Source organism: Molothrus ater, chromosome Z, assembly GCF_012460135.2.
Source record: "Molothrus ater isolate BHLD 08-10-18 breed brown headed cowbird chromosome Z, BPBGC_Mater_1.1, whole genome shotgun sequence".
NCBI classification, from domain to species: domain Eukaryota; kingdom Metazoa; phylum Chordata; class Aves; order Passeriformes; family Icteridae; genus Molothrus; species Molothrus ater.
In genome coordinates this window covers 68,170,740-68,196,263 of record NC_050511.2, presented here as the reverse complement: position 1 = coordinate 68,196,263, position 25,524 = coordinate 68,170,740, and the positions used below count along the sequence as shown (strand labels likewise).

At 42.6% G+C, this 25,524-nt stretch overlaps 1 protein-coding gene across 2 annotated transcripts in view; it reads left to right on the top strand.

The window, feature by feature from the left end:
• The window catches only part of VCAN (versican), a 99,356-nt gene that overhangs the window by 58,949 nt on the left and 14,883 nt on the right, over nucleotides 1-25,524 (top strand). For both annotated transcript variants that reach the window (XM_036403485.2, XM_036403486.2), the window contains 5 exons: nucleotides 7,242-12,752; nucleotides 14,869-14,982; nucleotides 16,436-16,549; nucleotides 23,744-23,902; nucleotides 25,335-25,417. In XM_036403485.2, the coding sequence (XP_036259378.1) occupies nucleotides 7,242-12,752; nucleotides 14,869-14,982; nucleotides 16,436-16,549; nucleotides 23,744-23,902; nucleotides 25,335-25,417 (5,981 nt within the window). The remainder of the gene's footprint in view (nucleotides 1-7,241; nucleotides 12,753-14,868; nucleotides 14,983-16,435; nucleotides 16,550-23,743; nucleotides 23,903-25,334; nucleotides 25,418-25,524) is intronic.

Genomic DNA, 25,524 nt, shown 5'->3' with positions numbered 1-25,524 from the left:
GTCCCATCTGGAGAAAAATGATTTATTGCACGGCAGTTGCTTGGGTTTGGGTTGTTTAGCCCCGCAGAGCTTTAGAATTGTCTTCTCTGTAGGCAGCGAGAGAAATGTTGTCATTGGAAGGATGCTCACACCCAGGAGAAGGCTCCGTGGGCTGGAGTCGTGTTTTGCTGGTGACATATTGGAGCAGAAAGGAAGTGGGAATGGCTGCCCTCAGAATGTTGCATGACAAATATCCAGGCTTTATCCAGGGAGCTGTACCCTGCCCGTGCTGGGGCTCACGGCAAAGCTGCCATTTTTAACAACTTGACATTTCACTCAGTCTGCTTCTTTTTAGCAAATTTATTGCCGGGTGTGGGGGAGAAGAACAAAGGAAACACCAGGAATTGCCAGAGGGCTCCGTGATATGCTTTTATAATAAAACAGTTCCTTTCTTTCTGACATGGTTTCTGCATCATCCTGTCTGCTGCTTTGGAGTCTGGCAGCGCAAATCCAGAGCCCCGTGCAGAGCAGATGTCCCCCTAAGTGACACCCACTCCCCACAGGTGCCCCTCTGGCTGTGGCCTCCAGCTCCTGCCTGGGGTCCTGTCTGTAAAAAGAAATGCCAGAAAGTGATACTCATGGTTTTTGCATGAGAAGCCCCAAATATGGTAAAGCAGACGGACTGGATAAGTGAATTTCAGTAGGCAAGACTGACCACCCACCTTGAATTGCTTTCAACTCCTACCCAGCCAGCTGTGCAAAAGTCACTCCTTACAATTACTTTCTCCCAGCAGTTTACCTGAATCACTGAAACTTTTATGCAAGGTAAATTTATACATATGTGCGTAATGTAATAATCTCTTTTGACTCTCGGAGCGATAGCAAAATGTAAATTTTGACAAAATTTAGAAGGTTAAAAAATCCCCACAACAATCCAAACCTCAAATTATTGAAACCTGCCTTGCGTCCTTGAGGATTTTTAGAGGCAGCCAAAGTTAACAAAATTTTAGAAATATATATGTCCAGCTGGGAAACATTTTAAAGTGAACTAAATAAAACCTTTTGTTTACTTAGAGAGAACAGTAATCAAGACCTGGATTTTACTAGACCTCATCATGTAACTAGTCATGTTAATGTGAGGTAGAAGGATTAAAAGCATAAAAAATTTAATTATTTCTGGATTTTTAAAAATTTTTTTGGCTTAGGTGTGTATAATAGTAGCCATGTTTCTTTAATGCCTTAGACCAGCTCCTTGGCAGTATTCCTACTTTTTCCTGAAGAGGAGAAGGGGTATGCCTGGAGCACTGTTGCACTTTGACCATGCTTAGGTGGGATAATGATACTACAAGATGGCACAAGTTAGAGGAATTGCATATTCCAAAGGCTGACACTTGGAATTTTGGTTCACCAGGAAACATCTGTATTTCAAAATATTTTATTTATTTAAAAAAAAAATTAAATGAAAAGAACAATATACATTGTAAAACACCAACAAAATCAAACCTCTTCTGTGAAGCAAAACAGTGTAAAAGATGTTATCAGATTGATTGATTTCTGTAAAATTTAATGGTTTTGTTCCAATTTGAATGCAATATCTTAAGGGGAAAGAACGCCCTACTTAATAGAAAGGTTTTGATTTTTAGTTTTTTTTTTGTACTGGGCACAGCTTTTCAAATCCCTTTTTTATTTCCTCACCATGCTTTTAAAACAGAACATACTCAATGAAACTGACACATTCCTGTGGAATTGGTTGAGGTTTTGGATTATTTTTTCCTTGCTGTAAGAATTTCAGCAAGCCATGGTCATAAAGCTGCTCAAATCCACGCAGGCTGTGGATCAGGTTGCTGGCAGAGCTGAGGTTCAGGGGTATCAGGGCATGACATAAAGGTGGCTGAACTCTTTCCTCATCCTAGAGGCTCTCCCTGACTCAGGTGTGAGGCCTCGCTGGTTTTTCAGAGGGTTTGAACCATCTCCACTCTCTCCTCCTTTGAGGACTCCTTGGTGTTTTCCAGGTGGAGCAGAGTGTGGATTTTAGCTGTCCATAGGCTCTCTCTGGTGGGAAACCTTTGTGATCCCACCCATGAGTATCCCAAAAATGAGCAGGGGTTTTGAAACAGCTCACTAAAGCCATTTACAACTATACACGTGTTTCATCAATGTCTTCACAGAACCACAAGAAATTGAATGGTTTGAGTTGGGATGGAGTTAAAGCCCATCCAGTGCCACCCCTGCCATGTCAGGGACACCTCCCAGTGTCCCAGGGTGCAGCCTGGCCTTGGGCAGTGCCAGGGATGCAGGGGCAGCCCCAGCTGCTCTGGGCACCCTGTGCCAGGGCCTGCCCACCCTGCCAGGGAACAATTCCTCATTGCCAAGATCCCAGCCAGCCCTGCCCTCTGGCACTGGCAGCCATTGCCTGGCTGCTGTCCCTGCAGCCCTTGGCAATTGTCTGTGTCCATCTTTGCTGCAGCCCCTTCAGGCCCTGCCAGGCCACCCTGAGCTCAGGCCAAAGCTTCTCCTGCCCAGGTGAGCAATGGCAGCTGTGCCAGCCTTTGCTGCCGGCAGAGCTGCTCCATCCCTCTGCCCGTGCTGGAGCCTCCTCTGTGCTCTCTCCAACAATAACTAATAATATTTTATTCTTGATATAACTCCATTGAAGCCAACCTGAAGAAAGTTATGCTTATCAAGTGCAGGAAATAATTTGGCTTATGCACACTCTTGATTTTTCATGCAAACCTGTCTCCTGGTTATGAATTCTTGATGGTGAATATTAAGGATTTTCTGTTAGTGTCACACCATGCAATGAAGTACTTTAAAAACAATGAGTCCAAAATAGTTTTAGACTTCTAACTAAAATCTCTTTTTTGTTTCTTATTTAGCTATATTCTTGTCAAAATATAGGGCCTGATTTAAAATCCACAGAACATTTTATGTAGGTCTCATGGCTTTATCAGACCTCTAGTCCTTCTACAAAAGACTGAACTGTACTATTACAGAAAACTGAGCATCTGGCTCTGAAGAAATAAGTGGACAAATTGCAGAAGTGTGAAATTCCATTATCTGCAGGGTGCCAGATTAGATGTTAAGAGCCCCATTTTGAAAGGAACTTCACAAAACCATAAGTCTTCTGAACGAAATATTTTGTGTTTCGAAAGTTTGGGAAACATCATGACATGTTTTCTATTTAATTCCCCATTAATTCTTCCTCAGATGCTTATCTGATGGATTTTGAGAGAGAAAATGCTTTTTTACTGCCTGCCCCCTCAAAGATGGTCTTGGAAAAGCTCTTTGTAGAATATTAAAAGTCTTCTCAAGAGAAGAAATATTGCTGCACGTTACACTTTTTTTGGATGTGTGCAGGCATTATCTGGTGCAGCACTAACAGGGAGGGAACTTTTCTGTGCGATCCACTGGAAAACTGGCTTGGGTTTGGAACCAGCCATGATGGATTGGGAAGGGTTGTAAGGAGAATTAATGACTCCTCGGTCTGTGGCTCTGTGGTTATGTGCAGTAGCAGGCTAAGATCACCCTGTAGCCAGAGGGATTTCCATTTCTTACAGATAGGAACTGTTACTGAGATGGATGCCTGCTCCTTGCAGGTCATTTAGAACATCTAGATGTATTAAATGGATTAAGAAAAACACTCCAGGCTGGATACAACTATCCTTTCCATCTCCATTCCAGCGCATACCTCATCACTTCCCTCCAAGAGAGGCTTTGCTGATAAATCTCTCCCAGGACTTGTTTGGGTTGGCACTCTGAGCTGACAACCCTTGGCTTTTTCTCCTTTTCAGCTACTTGTTTTCACTTTCCTTCACTTGGAGCCAGAATAACAAAGCACCTCTTTGAAAAAGGGCTCCTTTTGGCTTGTTTTCCATGAGCTATTGATAAGCATATTTGATAGCCAAAATCCTTCCCCTTAAAGTCCTGGTTTCGTCTCTTTTTTAGTAGTCTTTGGTCTGAGTGTGTTTACCTGCAGCAGGAATGGGTGTGAAATAAACAAGAGCCTGCCCTCAGGGTCTAACAAACCAGTTCAACAGATAAATATTTCTTCTATTTTAATATTTCTTCTATATTAATATTTTATGGTAGGTTTTCATCCCAGTGTTTTATACCCAGTTGACAAGGATGTATGAGCCATATCATTATGTAGATTATTTGCCATCTCAGGAGTTATAGAGCATTTTTCATTGCTCTTAACCCTCAGCAACCTGAATCCTAACACTGAATAATCAAACCTGTAGGAAGGAAAAGAATTTCTAATTAAAAACAAACAACAACAAAAAAATCAATTACATTGTTTGCTGTCTCCTGAAAATCTCGTTATTTTTTCTTTGGGAAAAACAAAATATTAAAAAAAGACCTCCAAAGATACTTGTTATTTAATGAAAGAGCCTCCTGAAACTCCTGAAAGTTTATTATCAGAATATCAGACCTTTTGCTAAGGTTCTTTTATGTGGATTGTTCTGGCATGTGAGATCTTGAAAAAGCTAACAAAGTAAAAGCAGGGTCTGATAGAGATCTCTGCATGTGTAAGAATTTGTATTTGTCTTCTAGGTGAATTTGGAACAGATGTTGTTCACTAAATTTATTGCCTACCATAAATGACTTAGTGTGAGCTACTAATTTGAGGGACTCCCAGGTGTGCAGTGCTGCAAAAATTCTGCACTGTTGGTCAGAACTTGTTAGTCACGGTGCCCTCCTACAAATTACACCCCATCCAATCCCATACAGGCTTTACAATTTATTTATTTATTTATTTTAATGCACAATTTCTGTGCAAAGCTGCACATTTTGTTTCACGGTTTTAATCTCCGTATGTGAAATCATAATTAATCTTTATGGCATACCAGGTTGTTTATGCACATCCCTCCTTGGCTGCTCACACAGCACAAGGCATCTTTCCTGGCCATTCAAATTTCTGTGCGTGGGTGCAGTTATTTTATAGTGAATCTTCCAAAAATCAGAGACTCCCAGAGCTCCCCATCAGCTCTGCCTTGCCATTCCTCTCTCACTGACTGAATTCCCATGGGTTTTTGCATGCACAGATTTGAAAGGAAGGTGTGAAATTCTGTCTGAATTGAAACTCCTGCTTTCATGAAGACATGGTTTCTCAGTGTGTCCAGTGTGTGGCCTTTTGCTGAAATTCATGGATTCTGAAAGGGTTGTTATTAGACATGCTCCTCAAAGTCATGCTGCCAGTCTTGGAGAGATTACCAAATCCCTGCTTTTCACAAAATTTAAAGGGAGATCTGGTAGAGCTCAAGTAAATGGCTGCAGAAAATTTATTCTTCTGTGGCATTGGGCAGCCCTTCTCAATATTTCTAATTTACTGGAGAAAAGCATTCATTCTTTACAAGCATTGCATAAAATAACTCCCAACAAGCACATGTGAGGGAGAGAGGAAATCTCAGTTCTGTAGCCATCTAATTGAGCTGTCATAGCACATGGTAAACGCCAGGCTTCTCTGAGCAATACACAACAGCCAAGCAGGCACAAGGTTAAAAACAGCCTTTGTTTTGGTTGCACTGGGAGCCCTGAGCTTAGTGTTGTACAGACTTGACACTGTAGTTGAAATAAACAATGCTGAAGGTGATTTATTATCTGTGTTCTTCAGCTCTTTAGCAAAGCTGAGATCCAGTAATGCTTCATGAGTTTAGCTGTAAACACAGCGTGAGGTATTAGAACATTAATTCTCAACGGAGCTGCAGTGACCTTTTCAAAACCAAATTGATGTCAATTTGCACACACAAGCCAGCCCAGGCCAAAGAATCACAAACCTTTCATAGTGCTCTGTGTCAGTTTAATTTGATTGAATACATTCTTTTCCAGAGTGATCACCTGATGACTCTGTCTCTGAGGACTCAGTAGTCACAGAGGTTAAGTGATCTTCATAGGTAGGGGAATTACTTCAAATTGATGAAGTACTTTACCTCAAGTTCTCATTGTTTTATGACTTGTAGATAGTTTTAGTGAGGGAGATTTGATTTAAGAGCTGAGCTGTGTCACGTACTGCAGATATTTTTTCGGGAAGCAGCGGTTGCTGACAGTGCTCTCAGGCAGGAGTGCTGTCAATTGCTTCAGATCCTCTCCTGGCAGATGTGGGCAAAGCTCCACTGGCCATTCCAGTTTGTACCAGCAAGAAAGTAATCCCCTCTGGCCAAAATGGTTATAAACAGAGATCCAGAAGAAAGAAACGCTCATGGAATAGGATTTCAGCACAAGGTTTACCATTTCAAGTCAGTTGGCCAAGCTTGAAATATTGGGGCTTGTTTCTGAGTCTGTTGTGTCCTTCTTTTTAATTTTTTTTTTTTTATTTCATTTTAATTATGATAGCTTCCATTGTCTGGAACCGAAGGTTTGAAGCAATGTTTGTGCTGGAAGGGCAAGTTTAAAAAGTGTCTACGGAATTTGGGATCATAAATCTTGGAGGAATTAATGAGGCTTTCTGCAGCTAAAATCTTGCCTTCTTAATCTTCTTTCTTCCTCTTTATCTGCCTGGCCACCTAGGAAAAAAAACTGTGAGAGGTTTGCAACCCGCAGGAGTATGTAAATAATTCAAAGTTAGTGGTAAACAGAAGAAAATTACTGGACTTCAGTCATGTTACCCTCTGAGTAGGAGTTGATGTTTGAATCTGTGATATTTTTTCTTATTTGCTGCATAATGCTTTAAAATTCCAAGTAGCAGCAACTTTGTAAAGCAAGACTTTATTCACTGTCCTAGGGTCCAAGTCTAGTGAAGAGTGATTGATGTAGGTGTTATGGTGTTCCTAGTAATTTGAATTATTCTGTACTAAAGGGAAAAGGGAGATGCAGAGGGAGTTTTTTTGTGTCTTATTTTATTTTAGACTTTGCCTTGCTTAGCTTTGCCTGGGTTCAGTTATTGGTAGAGGTTAGTTAGTGTCTAAATCCCTGGAAGCAGTTGCAGCAGGTTGGTCTGAAAAAATGGTTTTTATCTTGTCCATTCCTCATCTTTGCTGAAAATGTAGGAGCAGGTAACTCAGGCATGGGTTTGGGACCAAGGGCATGTGGCAATGAACAGCACTGAAAAACCAATGTGTTCAATATGCAGAGGGGCTCCAACTAGACAGTCATACCCCATGGCAGAGTTTAACTTTGTGTCAACAGGAGAACACACACAAATTGTTGAATTTCAGGGTTTTTTTTGGTTTGTTTTTTTTTTTTTTTCCTTCTCCAATGGATTGCTTGTACTTCATGTGCCTGCTGTTACTTAGGGATTATGAAAAACTCTCTTTTTCTTGCAGATCACCCGGTGAATGAATTTTTGGATCTGTTCAATCGCCACGTGCTTCCTCATGCAATAGATGAAACCCACATTGATGCAGAGTCAGCTCAGACTGAACCCTGTACTTCAGACTCTGTGCAGGATTCCTCTGAATTTATAATATTGGATCCTTTCTTTTCAAACTATGCAGAGTTTGAAGAAGACGAAGACTGTGAAAATACTACTGATGTAACAACCCCTCCAGCTCTGCAGTTCATCAATGGGAAGCAACAAGTCACCAGTGCACCCAAGAGCACAAAAGCTGAGGAAGCCAGGAGCGACCAAATCGAAAGCGTTGCACATTCCAAAAATGTAACCTTTTCCCAAATAAACGAGACAAACACATTCATCATTAATGAATCTGAAGCTTCTGGTACTATGCAACCAAGCAAAGCTGGAGAAGTCATAGGGGCGCTTGAGGCCACACAACCAACCTCAGGGGCTGCAATGTTAGAAGCTGTCTATAGCGGGGAGTCTGAAGTTGTGACAACAGATAAATCAATAGCCACCACTTCTTCACACGAGCAGTCTCTGCAAAACAGCAGAGAGACCATGACCTGGCAGGGAACTGAGGAGAGCTCCACTAAAGATAGCAAAAACCTGCTTTTGGTTCCTAGTGAATTCTCTGGAGATGGCTCCACTGAATCTGATCTGCCCACTTCGGTCTTAGGAGTTGTGACAGGGTCAAGAAAGGAAGATGACGAAAAGAATTCGGGTATAACCTCTTCTCCTGATGCATTTACCGTGGAAAGTTCTGCTGTAACTGTTTCTCCGGAGGCAATTTTTGTTCCTGCTACAGTAGACAATGCTGTAACTGACCTTGTTTCAGAAAAGGCGACCCCTGCTCCAGGAGACCATTATAAAACAACTCTTAAACTTAATGCAAATTCCCCTGTTGCAAACATTCTGGACACAAGTCATACAGCAAAGCCTGAGCTGAGTGCTGCTTCTTTTATGGTGCAGGAAGGCTCTGGAGATGTGAAAGATAGTATCACTGTAACTTCAGCCGTGACAGAGGAAATAGCAGTAACAGAAACACTTTCAATGCAAGATATTTCTTTGGGCTCGGGCACAGCACTGCTGACAGAATTTTCTGTAACTGATTCAGGAATCACCTCTGCTTTGCCCAGAGCTATAAGTACTCATTATCCTGCTTTTGATCAAAGTCCTCAAGTAACTGTTGCCACCAACTCCGTGTCTGATCTAATTACGGAAAAAGTGTTTGCCAGTTCTCTTGTAACTGAAAAGAGTATTGATGATGAAAAGGAAATACACACCACTGTTTATGCAGGTCACCAAAATTCAGCTACTGCTGCAGAGGAAAATTTGGATTTGAATGAACTTGGGAGCACTACAAGTGAAGTCAGAACTGTAAGTCAGGAGCCCCTCAGAAAAACAGTACCAGGTACCATAAGTTCTGAAATTAAAAAGGTCACCACTGTTCCTCTCTTGAGGGAGAAGGAGCTCTTTGTAAATGAAGGATCAGCAGAAGAGCCTGCAGACATATTTTCAGGGGGTTCCACAAGCAGAGTGGTAAGTATTGGCTCCCCATTTAGTGATCCAGGCTCTGGAGACGTAGATTTTGTCATCGAGTCTGCTACTTTGACTTCAGTCCCGTTAAGGACTGTCGCTGAAACACAAACAGAAATGTATGAAGGGAAAATTTACAGCACAGATGATGCTTCGCCAAAGGATGCAACAACAGAATACGAAAAACATCCCACAGATGAACCTGCAGTAACAGTTTTGAGTACTTGGTCAGAGAGCTTCACAGAGGGGTCTGGAGTAGAAAGTCAGACGTCCCTGGATATGATTAGTACCAAAAACCCAGGAGAACTAAACGTGGAAACAAAACCAACCTACACAGCTCCTTCTGACATAAAATCTGGTTCCATAAAAGAGATAACATCTCACATTGCACCAGGAATTGAAACTGGAGATTCAGAAACGGGTGAGGCCACATCATCTCCAGCATCTGTGGTCAGTAACAACCCTCATGAGGGCTTGGTGACACATGGCACTGGCAGTAAAAAAGCAGTAGCTGAATCTACAGAGAGCAAAGATGCAAGAGCTGGTTCTTCAACTGTCTCCTTGGGCAAGATTTTCCTGATTGAGCATGGCTCTGGGGAAGAATTCAAAGATGACAGCAGCACCACAAAACTTATGTCTAATGGACCTACGGAAGAAATACTTGGAGGTCATTTCTCAATTACTGACCAGGGATCTGGAGAACCAGACTCATCCACTGGATCATTTGCAGAAACATCAGTTGCTCCTACCGGGAGACCAGAAATGTGGGAAAAGGATGACAGACAAGCTGTCAGCACATCACCTCCAGGTCCTGTCTTCACTACAGACCCTGATGAGCAGGTCACAAGTTCTGAACATGAGGTAACCTCCATGGGGACTGCAGGGGACATGAGAACTGAGGAGAAAACTGTTGGTGAGCTCACAGCGAGAACTTTTTCTACAAAGATTCCTTTGATGGAAGAGATACATTCTGGGGAAGAGGCACCAAGTGAAATTTCACCAAAAGCTACGGAAACTTCTGAGGAAACAACAACAGACCCGTTCTTTAAAAGTACACAGACTAGCCATGAACATCTGGGATTTTTAAATTTTCCAACTCCCAGTCCTTATCTGGAAGAAATGGAATTAGAAACTGAACCTGTTAAAAAAATACTTTTGCCATTTAATGATGACAGAGTAACTGAGGCTGTAACAACTGAAAGGAAATACATAAGCTCTCCAGTCACAGTTGTAGAGCAAGAGGAAGAGCTGTTGCAAAACATTTTCCCTACTAAAGATATTCCCAGAACATTCCTGACACCTGAGGAAGAAAAACTGTCAAATAACGAGCTCATTGGTGATCCCCTGTTTTCAGGACAGGGGTCAGGAGACGACCTTGCTGTTCTTCCTTCTGTAGTGCCATTTGTTGTTGAAAAAATCAAGAGTACCTCAAGCCCTGAAACTTCTCACCCTGTGACTATGGAGCCTGGACTTTCCACTGACATGACCCAGGACTTTGAACAAGGAAGCACTCCAGCAAATGTTGAAGTCAATGAAGAAGTCACAAGTGCTGTAGCTGAGCTGCTGCCAGAAACTGGAGACCCATTCCCCACCTCCACGTTCCCCAGTTCCTCAGCTTTAGCAGAAGACAGCTCCAAGAGCTTCATCTCTAAAGAGACTGAAGACACCACACATTATTCTGTTGCGAATGAAGAACCACAGGAAAAGGAAACTGACCACGGGAGAGGAGAAAATGAAACAGATAAGACAACACCCACGTCTAAAGCTATTTCTCAAGAGGAAAATTCACATTTTCTGATTAAAGGTGGCACAACTCCTGTATCTGTTATACTGAATGGAACTCCCAGTCCTGAAACAGAGGAATCTCTTGTAACATCAGCAACAAAAGTGATGGGCAGAGTGTTACCTGAGGGCTCTGGGGAAGGATCTGGCTGGGTTGGTGTTTCAGAGTCATCTTCCCCTGATACGTTTTCCCATTTCTCAATACCCACCGTATCCAAAGTGGAACTAAATGTTTCATCCAGTGTTCCTGGACCTGTTTATTCCAAAGTTATGACCACAGAGGCTCCGAGAGATGGATCACAGACTGCAATCACGGGACTAGTCTCCCTTTTTACAGAAGAAACAGAGGTTTTGGTAAATCCATCTGCTGCTCATCCAAAGACGGCTTCATCAGAGGAGTTACCAAGTGACACTGGATTATATGAAAAAATTATTCCTATAATTGATGACAAAAGGAGTGTAATATTGAACGTTTCTGTTTACGGTGATATTACCCTGATTGAAGAACGGCTGCAAACCCCACCAGAAGAAACAACTATTATAGACATGGATCACTCCAAATCAATGCCTGAGGATATAATAAGTGTGCAGACAATGCCAAATCCTGTCACACAGTCAACATATGGCTATGATGATAGCACGACAGCTGAAGGGGAGAAATATTATTCCACTCCCAGGTTTTCCATAGCCAAAGAAGAGACACTTGGATCTGGTGATAATCTTCCTCTGACTACTTCCAGTCCACCAAGTACAGAGCAGGTGACTTCTGGGCACAGACCAACCTCAGGTGACATGGATTTGGGTTCAGGGAATGACATGAATTTTGCAACAGAAACTCTCACCACCACGGAACTCTCTGAACTGGGCATTTTCCTTCCTACAGTGCCATCTCTGGCAAGCCCTCGGGTGCCTCATGAGTCCAAACCTGTTGTGACCAGCCCCACAGAAGACACCTATGAGCCGAGTACTTCAGCAAACAGCCAAGTAACAGCAGATCAAAGTGAAACAATCTCTGGCTTTTCTGGGATGGGCCAAGAAGAGCTGGCTGATAATCAGCCTGTGGCTCCTTCTCTTACACCAGTTGTAACTGGTGAGCCAGAAGAGGCTTTGACAACTGGTGAGCTTGAGTTAAGTGTTGTCACCACACAGCCAACATCCCAGCTGACAACTGTGTCACCTACCAAGGGTGCAGGGAATCGTCCCACGGTGTACACAAACACAAAATCAGCATCAGCAGAGTTCGAGGAGACAGATCCAGTGACTTTTTATTCTGTTCCTCAAACTCCTCAATCCTCAGTAACTGTTCATTTAGTAAACACAGTATCTGAATACCCCGAGGTAATCATTACCAGCACATCATCATCATCATCATCATCATCATCATCATCAAGGGATCCACATCAGTCCAATCACTCATCAGGAGGAATCTTCAAAGAGGTTAGTTCTGATATTACAGCAACATATAGACCACCCACCAGTGACCTCCTTGACACAACAGAATCCTCTCTGCTGGAGCTTTCTCCTGAGCCTGTTTCAGACAGCACAAGCACAGACAGCACTCCTCAGTTTGGCAGGCTTCTAACAGGTGGGACAGAGGAGACAGAAACCCCTGCAACTGATTTAGCTGGTGAGGAAGAAGCTGCTGTTTCTGGAGATTCTCCATCAATACATGTCTTGCCTACTGCTTTTCTGAGTTTTGGAGAAAGAGCGAGCACAGATATTCCAAAAGTCAGCACAACGGAAGTGGAAGCTTCCTCAGGGAGAGTCAGTAATGCCCACCAAGAGGAAGACAGGACTGCTGAGAGGCAGAACCCCTGGCTCGTGTCCACAACTGTTTCAGACTCACCCAACAGCATTGAAAGTGAAGGATTTAAACCTGGCCAGGAAGCAGTTACTATGCTAACCTCGCCTTCCCAGCTTTTGGATGGAGGCACAGAAACACAGGCGGCTTTGTTTGGCCAGGGGGAGATCACAACCACCTCTTCTAACATTGCAACCAACAGCATTGCCCCTGGGAACAGCCCCTACCAAAAGGAGCCACCAACACTGGGCTCTGAGGAGCCAAACACTGTGGAAACTGTGACTTCATCATTTTCCCTCCCGGAAGTCACGAACGGATCAGATTTCGTGATTGGCACCAGTGTGGGTTCAGTTGAAGGCACAGCAGTGCAAATTCCAGGTAACTTCCCCAAAATGTGATCCCTTGTGGTGTTATGTGTGTTTGTGGTACTTGTGAAGGCGTTGCCTGGGCTCTGGTGAGGGGTGTGGCAGTCAGAGCTCTGCGTGAAATGGCAACGGCCCTCGTCACCCCCCAGCTGAGAAATCAGCCTGGTTGTGGCCCCCACAAAGTGGAAGAGGATGGGGGGGTGCCCAAAGAAACCCCAAGCCCAGTGACTTTCCACCATGGAGCTCTGGATCACACTGGAGGTAACCGGCCAGCTCTAAAAGGCAGGAAGGTAACATTGGTTGTGGTAGGGAAATCAGCTGGAGTGATTTAATTTGCCGGTTTACAACAGATGATTTTACCTGGTGACTTTTCTTGTGATAGTTCCTGCACAATTGGTTTCTGTGAAGGGTTGTTTTTAACATCTTGCAGTTGACCTAGAAAGCAACGGTGCGCGTTTTAGGATCAGAATTTTCTATAAAATTGAACTTCTCTTGACCTACAAGATAGCTTTCCACACAAGAGAAAACCAAGACCTTCTTCTCAGCCTGTCTGTAGGTTTAAGTCATTGATGCAGTGTCAGTCTCTCAAAAAATTACAGAACTTTTTCTTAGACATAATTTGCCACAGTATTTTGTTTTCCATGATGGTATTGGGAACCATTTCATCAAATACGTGGGGGATGCCAGTAGTATTACTTCAATTCATATTTTCTCTAGATACATCTGAGGAAAGAACTGGACTGGATTGATTTTATAGGTTTACTATTATTTTTTCCTCAAATAATCCAGGTAGCTGGCAATTTGAAAATGTTTACTGTGGAAATATCCAGTCTGTAGAAGGATAAACAGACAGCAAACACACAAAAAAACACCATTAAGGTGCTTAATAGAGCCCTATGTTTGTGACTTTCACTGAAGCAGTCCTAAAACAAGCACCCTATTTAATGGGTGGGATCAGAACCTTTCCAAAACCTCCAAGGTGAAAATCTTACTTAATTACAACCCTAAACTTTTGCACATAGGATTTTCTTTTGGAGGCTTTCAGCTGAACCTTCTGCATTCCCATGCCTAGACAGGGGGCTTGGTACTGTAAGAAGACTTTGCATCTCTAATTTGCAAGAGTAAAATAGATATGATAACTTTTTTTTTTTTTTTGGTCAGAAATCCTAGTCAGATTGTTTTGGGAAAACATGACCAAAAAAAAAAATCTTAATTTTTCTCATGCCTCTGATTTACAGAACTCTCTTATCTATTATGTAAGTTGTCAAATCCAGGGCTTTATTTTTGCATATCAGAAAGGGCTGTCTTCAGGATTTCCCTCTCACTGTGAGAAACTAACTCTCAGAAATGGTTTGGTGTGGACTTGACTGTGTGAGTGAGTGCTCCTAGGCATGAAATCAAATGCAAATACCCAGGTATCTAAACTCAGTGGAAATAAACATCACTGGAAGGCATAAAGCTCTTCAAGGAAATGGTATTTAGACGCTAACTCCAGTAACAACCGAGGATTTCACAGCAGGTAAGTTTTTATCTTCATGTTCAGTCCAGAGTCGAATGCATTCAGAGCCTTTGTTTGTATTCTTTAAGTGTATTTTTGAGAAAGGCAGGTGGGAAGCACACGTGTGAGAAAAGAAATAAGACTTGGTGGGGGTTGATTGATTCAGTACAAGCAGCCAGTCAGTATGTTCTGTGTACCCTGTCATTCTGCATAAACTAACCCTGTTCAAGAAAAAAGCATTTTCCATTCATTTTGCATATGTTTAACTGTTTTCAGCTATAATTAATTGTCATGTCATGCAAACTAAATCCTCAGCAGAGTATCATGACTGCCAAATACAGTACAAATTGCTGTGAAAAAAAAAAAGTAATTACAAGAGTAATTTATATTGTTCGTAGTAAATGCCATATTGTTGTTTAAGTTGAAAGTAGTGATGCCTGAAGACCAGCTTTACTGTTTTATAAATCTTATTTTGAGGGGTACGTTAATAGAGTTTCTGTAACTACAGTAAAGCCTGCACCACCAATGCAGCAATGAAGAAAGATTTATTTCTTTTTTCCTCCTGAAAATCAAAAATTCACCATTTCCTTGAAACTAGGGAGTCAAATTCCTTTTTCTCTTTGTTTAACAGGTCAAGATCCATGCAAGAGCAACCCCTGCCTCAATGGTGGTACCTGCTACCCTCGTGGTTCCTTCTACATCTGTACCTGTCTGCCAGGTTTCAACGGGGAGCAGTGTGAATTAGGTAAGCTGGTGCCATCTGGCTGCTGATCAGCTCGAGTTTAAAGCTCTTGAACATGAGATCTGGTGTGCTTTAGAGTTGAAGGCTGCATGGACATTTGAGAAATTTTACACCGAGGCCTTACTTTGGGACAATTAAATGGAGAGTTCCCCATTGTTTCTCCCCTTTTCCCTCTCTCTATAAAGTGCACAGATTTGTGCACACACACAGGGGTTAAGGGAACTGCAAATGAACTGCAGGAGCTGGAATTCACAGCATTGAATTCAAAACCACACCAAATAAAAAAAATATACATTAATATTTGGGATACTTCTTTAAGAGCTTACCATAGTTATTTAAAAGGCTGGTAAGATAAAATATTCCCAAATGTGAGTGGGAAGCTGAGAACTAAACACAAACTTGAAAATTTTTGCGGGAAATTTTAGATATTATCACAATCATATGCATCTTTGGTACAAATTAGTATTTTGGTAACAATTTCAGCTGAGGAACTTCTTCCAGTTGCCTGTGACATCTTTGCACCTCCTGTGACTGTAGATTTCAAGTGACTCACCTGTGTGGTTCAGAATAACCAATTTTCCCTCCAGAAAGCCAGCCAAAGTATGATAAGATGACTGGAACAAGTAAGACCAGCATAAAATTTGACCAGAGCATATTTTAAAATAGAAATATGTATATTTTTAAGCCTGCTACATGATGCAGCAATTATTCCTAGCTGTTTGTTTGTAGATTATGTCCAGGTTCTCTCTTATATTTTAATGAGTGAACCACAACCAGCAGTTCATTTCTGGATGGAGCTGTTTGCAAAATCTGCGTGGAAGTCTACGCTGTGATTGTTTGAGAGGAACAGCACTCATTAGGAAACTTCATATGGTCTCCTTCATGAGGAGCCACACTAGCTTACAACCTGCGCAAAAGCAACCCATGCTGAAAATAATTGTATAAAATGAACTTGTGCTCCAGTTTAAAAGGTGAAGACAAGGTATTTTAGCAGCTAGAAGAGGCAGGGACAGACATGTTATTTGTTTACTGTGCGAGACCGTGAGTGCTATGATGTTTTGTCCTCATCTCGATAAGATTAGACATGAAAGAAATGAGAAATGCAAACCAATGAGAATCCAGAGCCTGCTGCTCTGCAGACTGAAATTAGCAGTCTGTTTAATGCTAAATGATAAGTTGGTTCCCAATATTTGAGTTTCGTGAAGATATTCGAGGCCCCTGGTGGTTAATGGGAATTTCTGTTGTGCCAGGGTCACGCACACGAGTCAGATTTTCCACCAGGAGAAGGCTGCGTGGCATTCCTCCCTCTCATCCCCACAGCCACCACTGGGATCTTTTGCAATACTTCATTCTTCTGCTCTGAACTGGTCCCAGTCACCAGCCTGACTGAGGCTGCAGAGCATTTCCCTGCTGGCAGCTGGGAGGGTGATGAAACCAGTTTTGTTTTCTGCTGCAGATATCGATGAGTGCCAGTCCAACCCGTGCCGGAACGGAGCCACGTGCATCGACAGCCTCAACACCTTCACCTGCCTGTGCCTGCCCAGCTACGTTGGGGCTCTCTGTGAGCAAGGTAAGGGCTGTTCCCTCACCTGTGCTGCTGCACACTCATTTCCAGCCCAAAATCCTTCTGGAGTAACAGGGCAAGGCCTCCTAAAAATGAGAAGGTGGAAGAATCCGACAAAGATCTGCGGGAAGTCACCAGTGGTGAGGAGAGCTCCTGATTTTTGTTAGACTTCCCTGACTTGTGGTTCAGGGTGTTTTCCCATCTCTCACTTTGCACAAGCCCTGTCCACATGCTAAGCTGAGTGGAAGCCATGTACAAACCATAAACTGATATGTGGGGCAATTTCTGTGTCAAAACAACAGCTCTCAGGTGTTGCTTTTCAGCAACAGTTTTCAGGTGGCTCCAAGCCTCGTTGTTTATGCTGCCTTGCAAACAGCAGGGAAGACACATAATGAGGCTCTCTCATTACTGTAGTGATGCTTAATGAGTGAGAGCAGAGTTACTTTGTGGCTGAGTTTCTCTCTTAAAAAATTACATGTGGTGTGAGAGACATGTCAGAACCCATCACCTCCAAAAAGCATCAGTAGGAATAGTTTAGTGAATAAGACAGATTATATATTCCTCCACTGGGGACCACAGCTTTGACAACTTCATCCTACAACTTTCAAAAATATTTGTGCTGGGATTCTTTTAGGAAAAGTAGGTGCAGGATTATCATCACAAGGAGATTGTAAAAGGCTTTCTATGCTGAACAGCTGAAATAAGATTGAATATCCAAATGCCTGTAGTTGTTAGAAAATTGCCTGCAAGAAACCTCACAGAATTTACAGGAAACATTTGCAGTGCAAGATGCTTACTCAATATGTGGGAGGAGGAATAGGGTAGCAACATTTGTTCTGTCATTAAAATTAATGAAGGCATTTCCGTGGGAAAAAGAAATAGTGCTTGCTAAACTAATGAAAATATGTTTTTCTTTTTCCTTCAGCTGAATGATTTTTTGCCACAGGTGAATGAACTAAACCTTTGGATTTGTTTAATTAATATTGTGTATTTTCATGTTTGTTTCTCAGCTTCAGTGAAGAGTTGTTTGCAAACTCTTCCAGCTCAACCTGTAGAGATCTTTGTTAAAGATGAAAAATCTCAGAGCTGATCAGCTCCAGCATTTTATTGTTTAACCTTTTCATCAGTCTGGCTAACCTTGTAACTTGAGAAGGCTTTCTGAGCCTTGCCTCCCAAATTAAAAATTGACAGTGTTTTCACACCAAAACAAATAAATGTTCTCACTCCCTTCCTCCTCCCCTACATTCCAGCAAATCCATAGCAGTGAGTGGTTCTGAGTGCCATGGTAGCTTTAAGCTGCTTTTTATGACCAACCTGAGAGTGCATTTTAGGTGGTTAATGGGAACATTTCCTAGTTTGTCAATCAGAACCAGAGCTGTGCTCTCTCAGCTTTGGAATTTAAATTTCCTCCACTTAAAGTCCTGCAGTGGTTTGGGACTTGGGAAAAGGTTTTAGTGCCAAATTTCCACTCCACCAGACAAAATAAAACTGTGTTGGCGATTCAGACATGGTTGTCTGGCAAGCAGGCTTTATTTCAAGGCATCAGTCCTGACCTCACTAGATTTAAAGACCAGCCAGGACGACAGAATGTGCACCTCGGTGCCACAGGAAAGGTGGAGCTCAGCACACCAAGATTATATTTCATTACTTCTTTTTTTTTTTTAAAAATTTAATTTCAAATATACTATTCATTTTAGAAAGCTTCAAAAAAAAAAAAAAAGAATCAGGCTGAAGGGATTTCTTAGGCACAGTGCTGAGCATTCAAAATGCTGTGGGAGGGAATGGGAGCAGGGAGCATGCACTGCCCTTGGAAATGAAGCTCAGAGCAGGAGGTCGCCACATCTGCACCCACTGCACTGGTGCAGAAGGAAACGCAGAGCTCGGAATCTCACCCAAGTGCCCCTGTGGGACTGCTCTGGACTGAGGGATCTTGGACAGGGGTATCATGCTTGTGTCAGCATGTGGAGGGGATGTGACCAGGGGACAGCACAGCTGCACGGCAGGGAGCTCTGGCAGGTGGTGCAGTTGAAGGAACCTTCTGGGTGATCTAATCCAGGCTGAGGCAAATCAGTCCTGAGACTCGGGGAGCTGGAACTGGCTCCCTGACAGCCCTTCCTCTTGCCAGGTGGAAAGAGTTCAGCAATCTGAGCCGGGGAACATCTTCCTGAAGCGAGCTGGATTTGTCAGATGTTAGAAATAGTGCAGCTGAAAGTTCCCTCAAAAGTTTGCCTTTGAACTAGATTGTTAGCTCAGTTAAGCTAATCATCACTTCTGGTGCTGGTGAGATTAAAAGGGACAATACCCTCTTTTGCCCACCACCTTTTCAAAGGAAAGATGGATGTTCTGCTTATCACCTTTTGACATTTGAACATCGCCCCTTAAAATTCATAAATATCCCCAAAACACTTTCCCAAAGAGTGACAGGAGATTACAGTAAATCTTGGTGTGAGTTTTATTCTGGGAGAGCCAATCAATCTTTTCATTGTCATCCCTCTGTGAAAAGCCCCTATCACAACTCTCAGGAAATGGTAGAGACTTGCAACTTGAACCTCGATTTTAAGGGCAAGTTCTCTTTATGAGAACTGGACAGACACATCTGTGGATTTTCCTCTTCCTTCCTCGGCTGGCTAGAGTTTCCTTTTCTTTTTCTCCTTTTTCTGCTGTAGCTGGTGTCTACCTGCTCTCAATGAATGTTTTAAGCCTAAGGTTTGGCTTGCTTGCAGCTGGACATGTGTGCAAAAATGGCACATGTGTGTTTGTAACAGAATGCGCCTCCTTGGGATAATTCAACCAGCTGCTCTCTTCCAGTTTCTGAAAACAAAACAACTGTGGGTTTTTAACCACCCTACCAGGAATCATGTGTTCTTATAACCCAGGTTCATTGTTTCAATGTCTGTGATTACTCCAGTCTCGTTTAATTCACTTTGTTCCCAGGGCTTTGTTGGTTGGGGTTGAAGTAGTTGAGAAGGGCTCAGGGAAAAGGTAATTTCAGAAAACAGATGGTCTCCTACTGATGTCTATCAGCTGAAAAGAGATTATTTTGGATATTTACTAGAGAAATGGGTTTCTCCTTGAGATGTGTGGGCTAAGTGGCCTCCAGCATTTCCTCATTAGCTGAAGGAGAGAGTCACTGATAAAATTCACAGCTGAGTAAGACTCTCATTATGTTCTGGTACCTGTGTCAGTCTTTATTTCCTTTAAGCCCCTTCTGGAATTTCTTTAAAGACAATGGACCTATTGACAGCAGCACTGAAAAAAAACAGTCCCTATTTATGTATCAAACCCACTGAGAACTCTTTTTTAAGTGCAGTGTTAAGGGATGTGGTTACACATGTTCAGCTGCAGTTACAGAGAACAGAAGCTGTGAGACTAACTCCTTGCACACACCACTGAAACCCCCTGTAAATTGTCATAAGCCCTGGATGAGTTTTAAAACACCACAAATATGGTGAGCAGTGTTTCAGTCCTTCTGTCAGAGGCTGGAGTAAGGTTACACGAGTCTGTGGCTGGGTACACAATGAATGTGAAGTATTGCATTCAATAAGCGCTTGCACCTACTCTGCTCACTGTGGCTGGGTCAGAAAATTTACCTGCAATTGGTGTCTACTAATTCAGTAGACACTAATTCAGTGGTTCAGTAAAGGCACGGAAAATTTATACCCATATGGAACCCTTTTACCTTTCTGTCACCCTTTCAGCTTTCCTTGAGTAAGGGTTGCACACGGAGGACAAAGCTCTGCAGAGATGAAATTGTCCTCACAGTTTTACTTGTCTGGTTTGCATTTTTCATCCTCTATCATCTTGGATCTTTCCTTCCCTTATATGTTTTTTCCCCTCTTCTTGTCAACCTCTCCTCTAAAAAAAAACCAAACCAACCCCCAAAAATGCCAACAAAAGCAAAATGCTTTGAAAAACCCCAGAATCCCCAGCCACTCTCCAACCCCAAACAAAAAAATCCTCTTTTCCAGCATCAAAAAACATCATGTGTTTTATAGCCATAGTTCTGGTTTGTTCCATTTTGTTGTTTTGGTTTTTTTTAAGATTTGGGATATACACAGGTGCAGAAAATTACTTAACTTTTTGTCAATGTTTGGCACCTTTTTTCTTTAGAAGAGAAATTGTGTGATTTTTTGTAAGAGAAATTGTGTTATAATTCATGTTCAGGCCATTATATCTAACTAAGTAAACACAGTCCTCTCAGTTTTGTATTTTCAAGCCCCTTTGCCTCCCCTCAAGTGTGCCTTCTCTCAAATCCTTCACTTCTTCCCTAGCAGAGGCCAGGGAAGGTTTGATTAGAATAGCCTGGAAATCCTCTCTGGCCACGTTTTTCTCAGCTCCTTGTTACTATCTGACTTGTTTCCTGTGGGACAAAGGAGTCCCTGAACAAGATAAATAATAAAATCTTAAGTGCCTTCACAATAGGTCTGTTAGTCAGCTCTCTGTGGTTAAACAAATGTTCTAGAAAGCCCAAGGCAGACTAAACTTTAAAAATTACCTAGATGCCAGAGATTAAAGCTGTGTCTGCAGCCTGCACCTCACACAGAATACAAAGAGGGAAAAGATAAAAAAGCTAACAACTTGGTTATGTAGATTACATTCCTTTTCTTATAGCTGGGATGACTCAAGGCACAAGCAGTTTTCTACAGTTCAGCTTCCTGGAAATAGAAGGGACATAATCAGTGTAAGCTTGATTATGTCTTTGCATTTGGTACATTTATGTCAATACTGATGACTTTTGGGAAACTATTTTGATATCAGACTCCTCAGACAATGACTACATTATTAGTGTCAGAGAAATTCTGATAAGCCTCAGACGTGGCTTTTGCCACATTTTGTTTGCACTTTGTAATCCATTTATGTACATGTAAAATCTAGTTTGTGTCATGGGAGATTTAAACCCTTTTTTTTTTTTTTTTGAAAAATAGACAATTTGGTGAATCAGGATGGAAATGGCCTCTTCCTGCTGTGAATTAAAAACCTGTGCTGGGAAAAACTGCTTTTTAGGTGGTAGTAGCAGCTCAAACCTAAGTAATCCCTTAGTTAAGGTACTTGAAGCCATCATCCTTTGGCATGTACTGCAATATTTGGCTGTTTCTGTATTCAGGCAAAAAGAGCCCCTTTGGCCAGAGAATGTTATTGACCCCTGACTGCGTTGACTGACTGAGAATGAGAAATCCACTTTCCAGCCCAGAACATCTCCATAACTCTGCAGAGGCTGGAACACCTCTGGAGAGGCTTCAGACACCGTTTTGCTCAGGGGGCTGATAAAATTTGTTGGGAAGTGGCTGATTCCTGGTGGGTAGGTGGGTGGGTGGGGTGGGGGAGGCCGGGCCTTGTGTTTCTGTTCCTCAGCATCCTGAGGCCCCTCAGGGTGAGCCATCCCGTGCTGAGATAGCTGTGGCTGAAACACGCTGTAACCTCTTGCTGAAATGTCCTTTATGATGCCATTGCATCTGTCATGGCTTCAAACTCCCTGCCTTTCCCCTGTTGTTTCTCCCACTCCTGCCTAAAACTGCCTCTTATCACTGGCAGGTCCTTCCCATCCTCAAGCACAGCTGAGAGGTCACACAATCAGACACTTGTTTTGCCCATCTTATTAATGCTGATTTTTTTCCTGTGATTCATCCCTGCAGAAGCAAACTTGGAACTGAAACTCTTGGGGTTTTTTTGCCATCTATTCTGTTTACAGCTGCCTAACCTTGACAGAATAATTAACGTCAAATCCATTTTGTTCCTGTTCCAAGGCTTGTGTTCATTTCTCTTGTGCATCGTGGCTGGTGTGAATCCTCTCTGTGATGCATTCTTATCAGCACCACGCCTCATGCAAGCACAGGCAATGCGCAATTTCATTACTTTTTATTTCAGCTTTGCAAACCTCCTAACAAACTGATGCCTAAAGTTGACTTCATCAAGGAAGATGGGTTTTGGGGGAGGATTTGGAGGCCTGAGCTCAGAAAGATAATATTGCAGCTTTGCTCCTGCAGACTAAACAATTACAATAATTTCCCCTCATATAATTTTGAGTTATCAGTTTCTTCCAAACTTAAGTTAGTACAGTGACTTGAAGAACCATTTGTCCTTGCAAGTAAAAATTCCCATCCCCACATACAGGCTCAGAAAACTGGTGAAATGAAGGTTCACTGCAGTCCAACATCCAGGGATTTCATCCATCCAGGGTGACAGATGTGGATGTCCTCTGAAATTGCCCAGATTCAGCTCAATTCAATCAGTGGAAACCCACAAAGTTTCCAATTGCAATTATATGCCTTAGATAAGTAATAGTCTTGCAGTTTGTGCTGGAAGTGGGTAAACAGAACTGCCTGAAAGTGAGGTCTCAAGGATGGGTGTACCGAGACTGGGCAAGCAGAACTACCTGAAAATGAGGTTCAAATGATGAGTGTTTGATTTTGCATGCCTTGACAAAAATGGGTTTTTTTTGAAGCTTTGTCCCACAGAAAATCCCTTGGTGTAGATGAGACGTGCCTGGTTTTGATGCACTGACCAAACGTGCCTGGTTTTGGTCCACTGATCAAATGTGCCTGATTTTGGTTGATTATCAAATATGTCTTGTTTTGATCCATTGACCAAAAGTGCCTGGTTTTGGTTGATTGATCAAACATGCTTGGTTTGGTCCACTGATCAAACATGCCTGGTTTTGGTGTGTTGACCAAATGTGCCTGGTATTGGTCCATTGACCAAACATGCCTCATTTTTGTCCATTGATCAAATGTGCCTCATTTTGGTCCATTGATCAAATGTGCCTCATTTTGGTGCACTGACCAAACATGCCTGATTGTTGTCCATTGATCAAACACATCTGATTTTGGTCCATTGATCAAATATGTCTCGTTTTGGTGCATTGACCAAATGTGCCTGGTTTTGGTGCCTTGACCAAACGTGCCTAATTTTGGTTGATTGATCAAATGTGCCTGATTTTGGTCCATTGACCAAACGTGCCTGGTTTTGGTTGATTGATCAAATGTGCCTGATTTTGGTCCATTGACCAAACGTGCCTGGTTTTGGTTGATTGATCAAACATGCCTCGTCTTTGTGCATTGGCCAAATGTGCCTCATTTCGGTCCATTCACCAAATGTGCCTGATTTTGCTCCATTGATCAAACACGCCTGGTTTTGATGCACCCACCAAACATGCCTGATTTTGGAGCACTGACAGGAATGTGCTTTTTCTGACTGCTGCAGACACGGAGACCTGTGACTACGGCTGGCACAAGTTCCAGGGTCAGTGCTACAAGTACTTCGCGCACCGGCGCACGTGGGACACGGCGGAGCGGGAGTGCCGCCTGCAGGGAGCACACCTGACCAGCATCCTGTCCCACGAGGAGCAGATCTTCGTCAACCGTGCGTACCCACGGGCCTCCTCTGCCTCACACCGCGGGTGACACCACACCAGGGACAGCTGGGGGTGTCAGGGAGTGTCCAAAGGAGGGGCGTGGAGATGGAGAAGGGTCTGGACGGGAGCTGAGGTCACTTGGGTGGTTCGGATGGAGAAGAGAGATTGAGGTCAGGCCTCAGTGTGGTCCCCAACATCCTCTGAGGGGCATTTCTGATCTCTGCTCCCTGTGGCAGGGTCAGAACCTCAGGGAATGGCCTGAAGGTGTGTCAGGGCAGGTTGAGGTAGGACTTTAGGGAAAAGTTCTTATCCCAGAGTGTGCTGGGCACTGCCCAGGCTCCCCAGGGAATGGGCATGGCCTCAAGGCTCTAGATTTCTGATCAAAACTAAAGGATTTTCCTTTAATTTTGCCCGTGTGGTGTTGGAAAAATTTCTGATGACTGGTGGAATAGGTTCTGCAAAAGAGCTGTTTAAAAAATTTAAAACATGCAGCGCTTTATTCAAGTGCATTTGAGGCAAAGCCTTTGCTCCAGGAAGCAAAGACAAAGCCTTTGCTGCCAGAACTCCAGGAACATTTGAAATACTCTCCCAGGGATGCCCAGGGTGGGATTGTTGGGGTGTCTGTGCAGGCACAGGGGCTGAACTGATGGTCCCTGTGGGTCCCATCCAGCTCAGGATATTCTGTGTCTCTAAACAAGAGAGATCACTGAGGGTGTAGAGATGGTGAGAGCTCCTCCTCACCACTCAGCTTTTGCATCTCCAACTTAAAACATACTTTAAAATGTTAAACAAAAGGCACACTTTGTGTTATAAATGCTTACTTCTGCACTTAATACAAGTTTTCCATCACTATTAAGTTATTATTTGTTAAATAGAAAATACTTATTTGGGGGCGGGATGAGAACAAGAACTTTTGTTTTGGCATTGAGTCTTTTTGAAACATTTTGTTTTCTGGAGACTTTAAGGTATTTTGTGCATATGACACATTTTTGTGCACATGGTGACATCAACACAATGCCACCATAATTAGGCATAAAGAAATACCTACTGTGTTGTATTGTAAAATTTAGACAACAATGGCCACAGCCTAACCAAAGCTTGAAAAATGTGGATTAGAATATGTGATTTTAATTTTTTTTTTTCTTTTCTTCCTGTCATACCCTCTCAGGTAGGAAATTAACTCTCTTTGCTGTAGTAGATATCCCTGGGAGTGAAGAGACAGGGTCCTTTAAAACTGTTAGATGAGAATCTGCATTTTTATACACATCCCAAATTAAAACCAAAAAGCTGAAAAAGAGCCTCTAAACCAGTCTTTAGCACAAAGAGCAGAAACAATCTTAAGAACAGGATGTCTGATTCACTCCGCATAAAATTATTTTCTTTGGTGAAGCCTCTTCCATTTATGGGAAAATTAATGAAAACACCCTTCTGGTTCCCTAGGTATTGGCCATGACTACCAGTGGATTGGCCTCAATGACAAGATGTTTGAGCGTGACTTCCGCTGGACTGATGGTAGCCCACTGGTAAGATGCCTTTGAGCTGAAATCACTCACTCATTTCTTTTTGTGGTGGCTTATCAAATTCCCACTAGCAATGAGGGAAGCTGCATTAAGGAAAAAAAAAAAAAAAA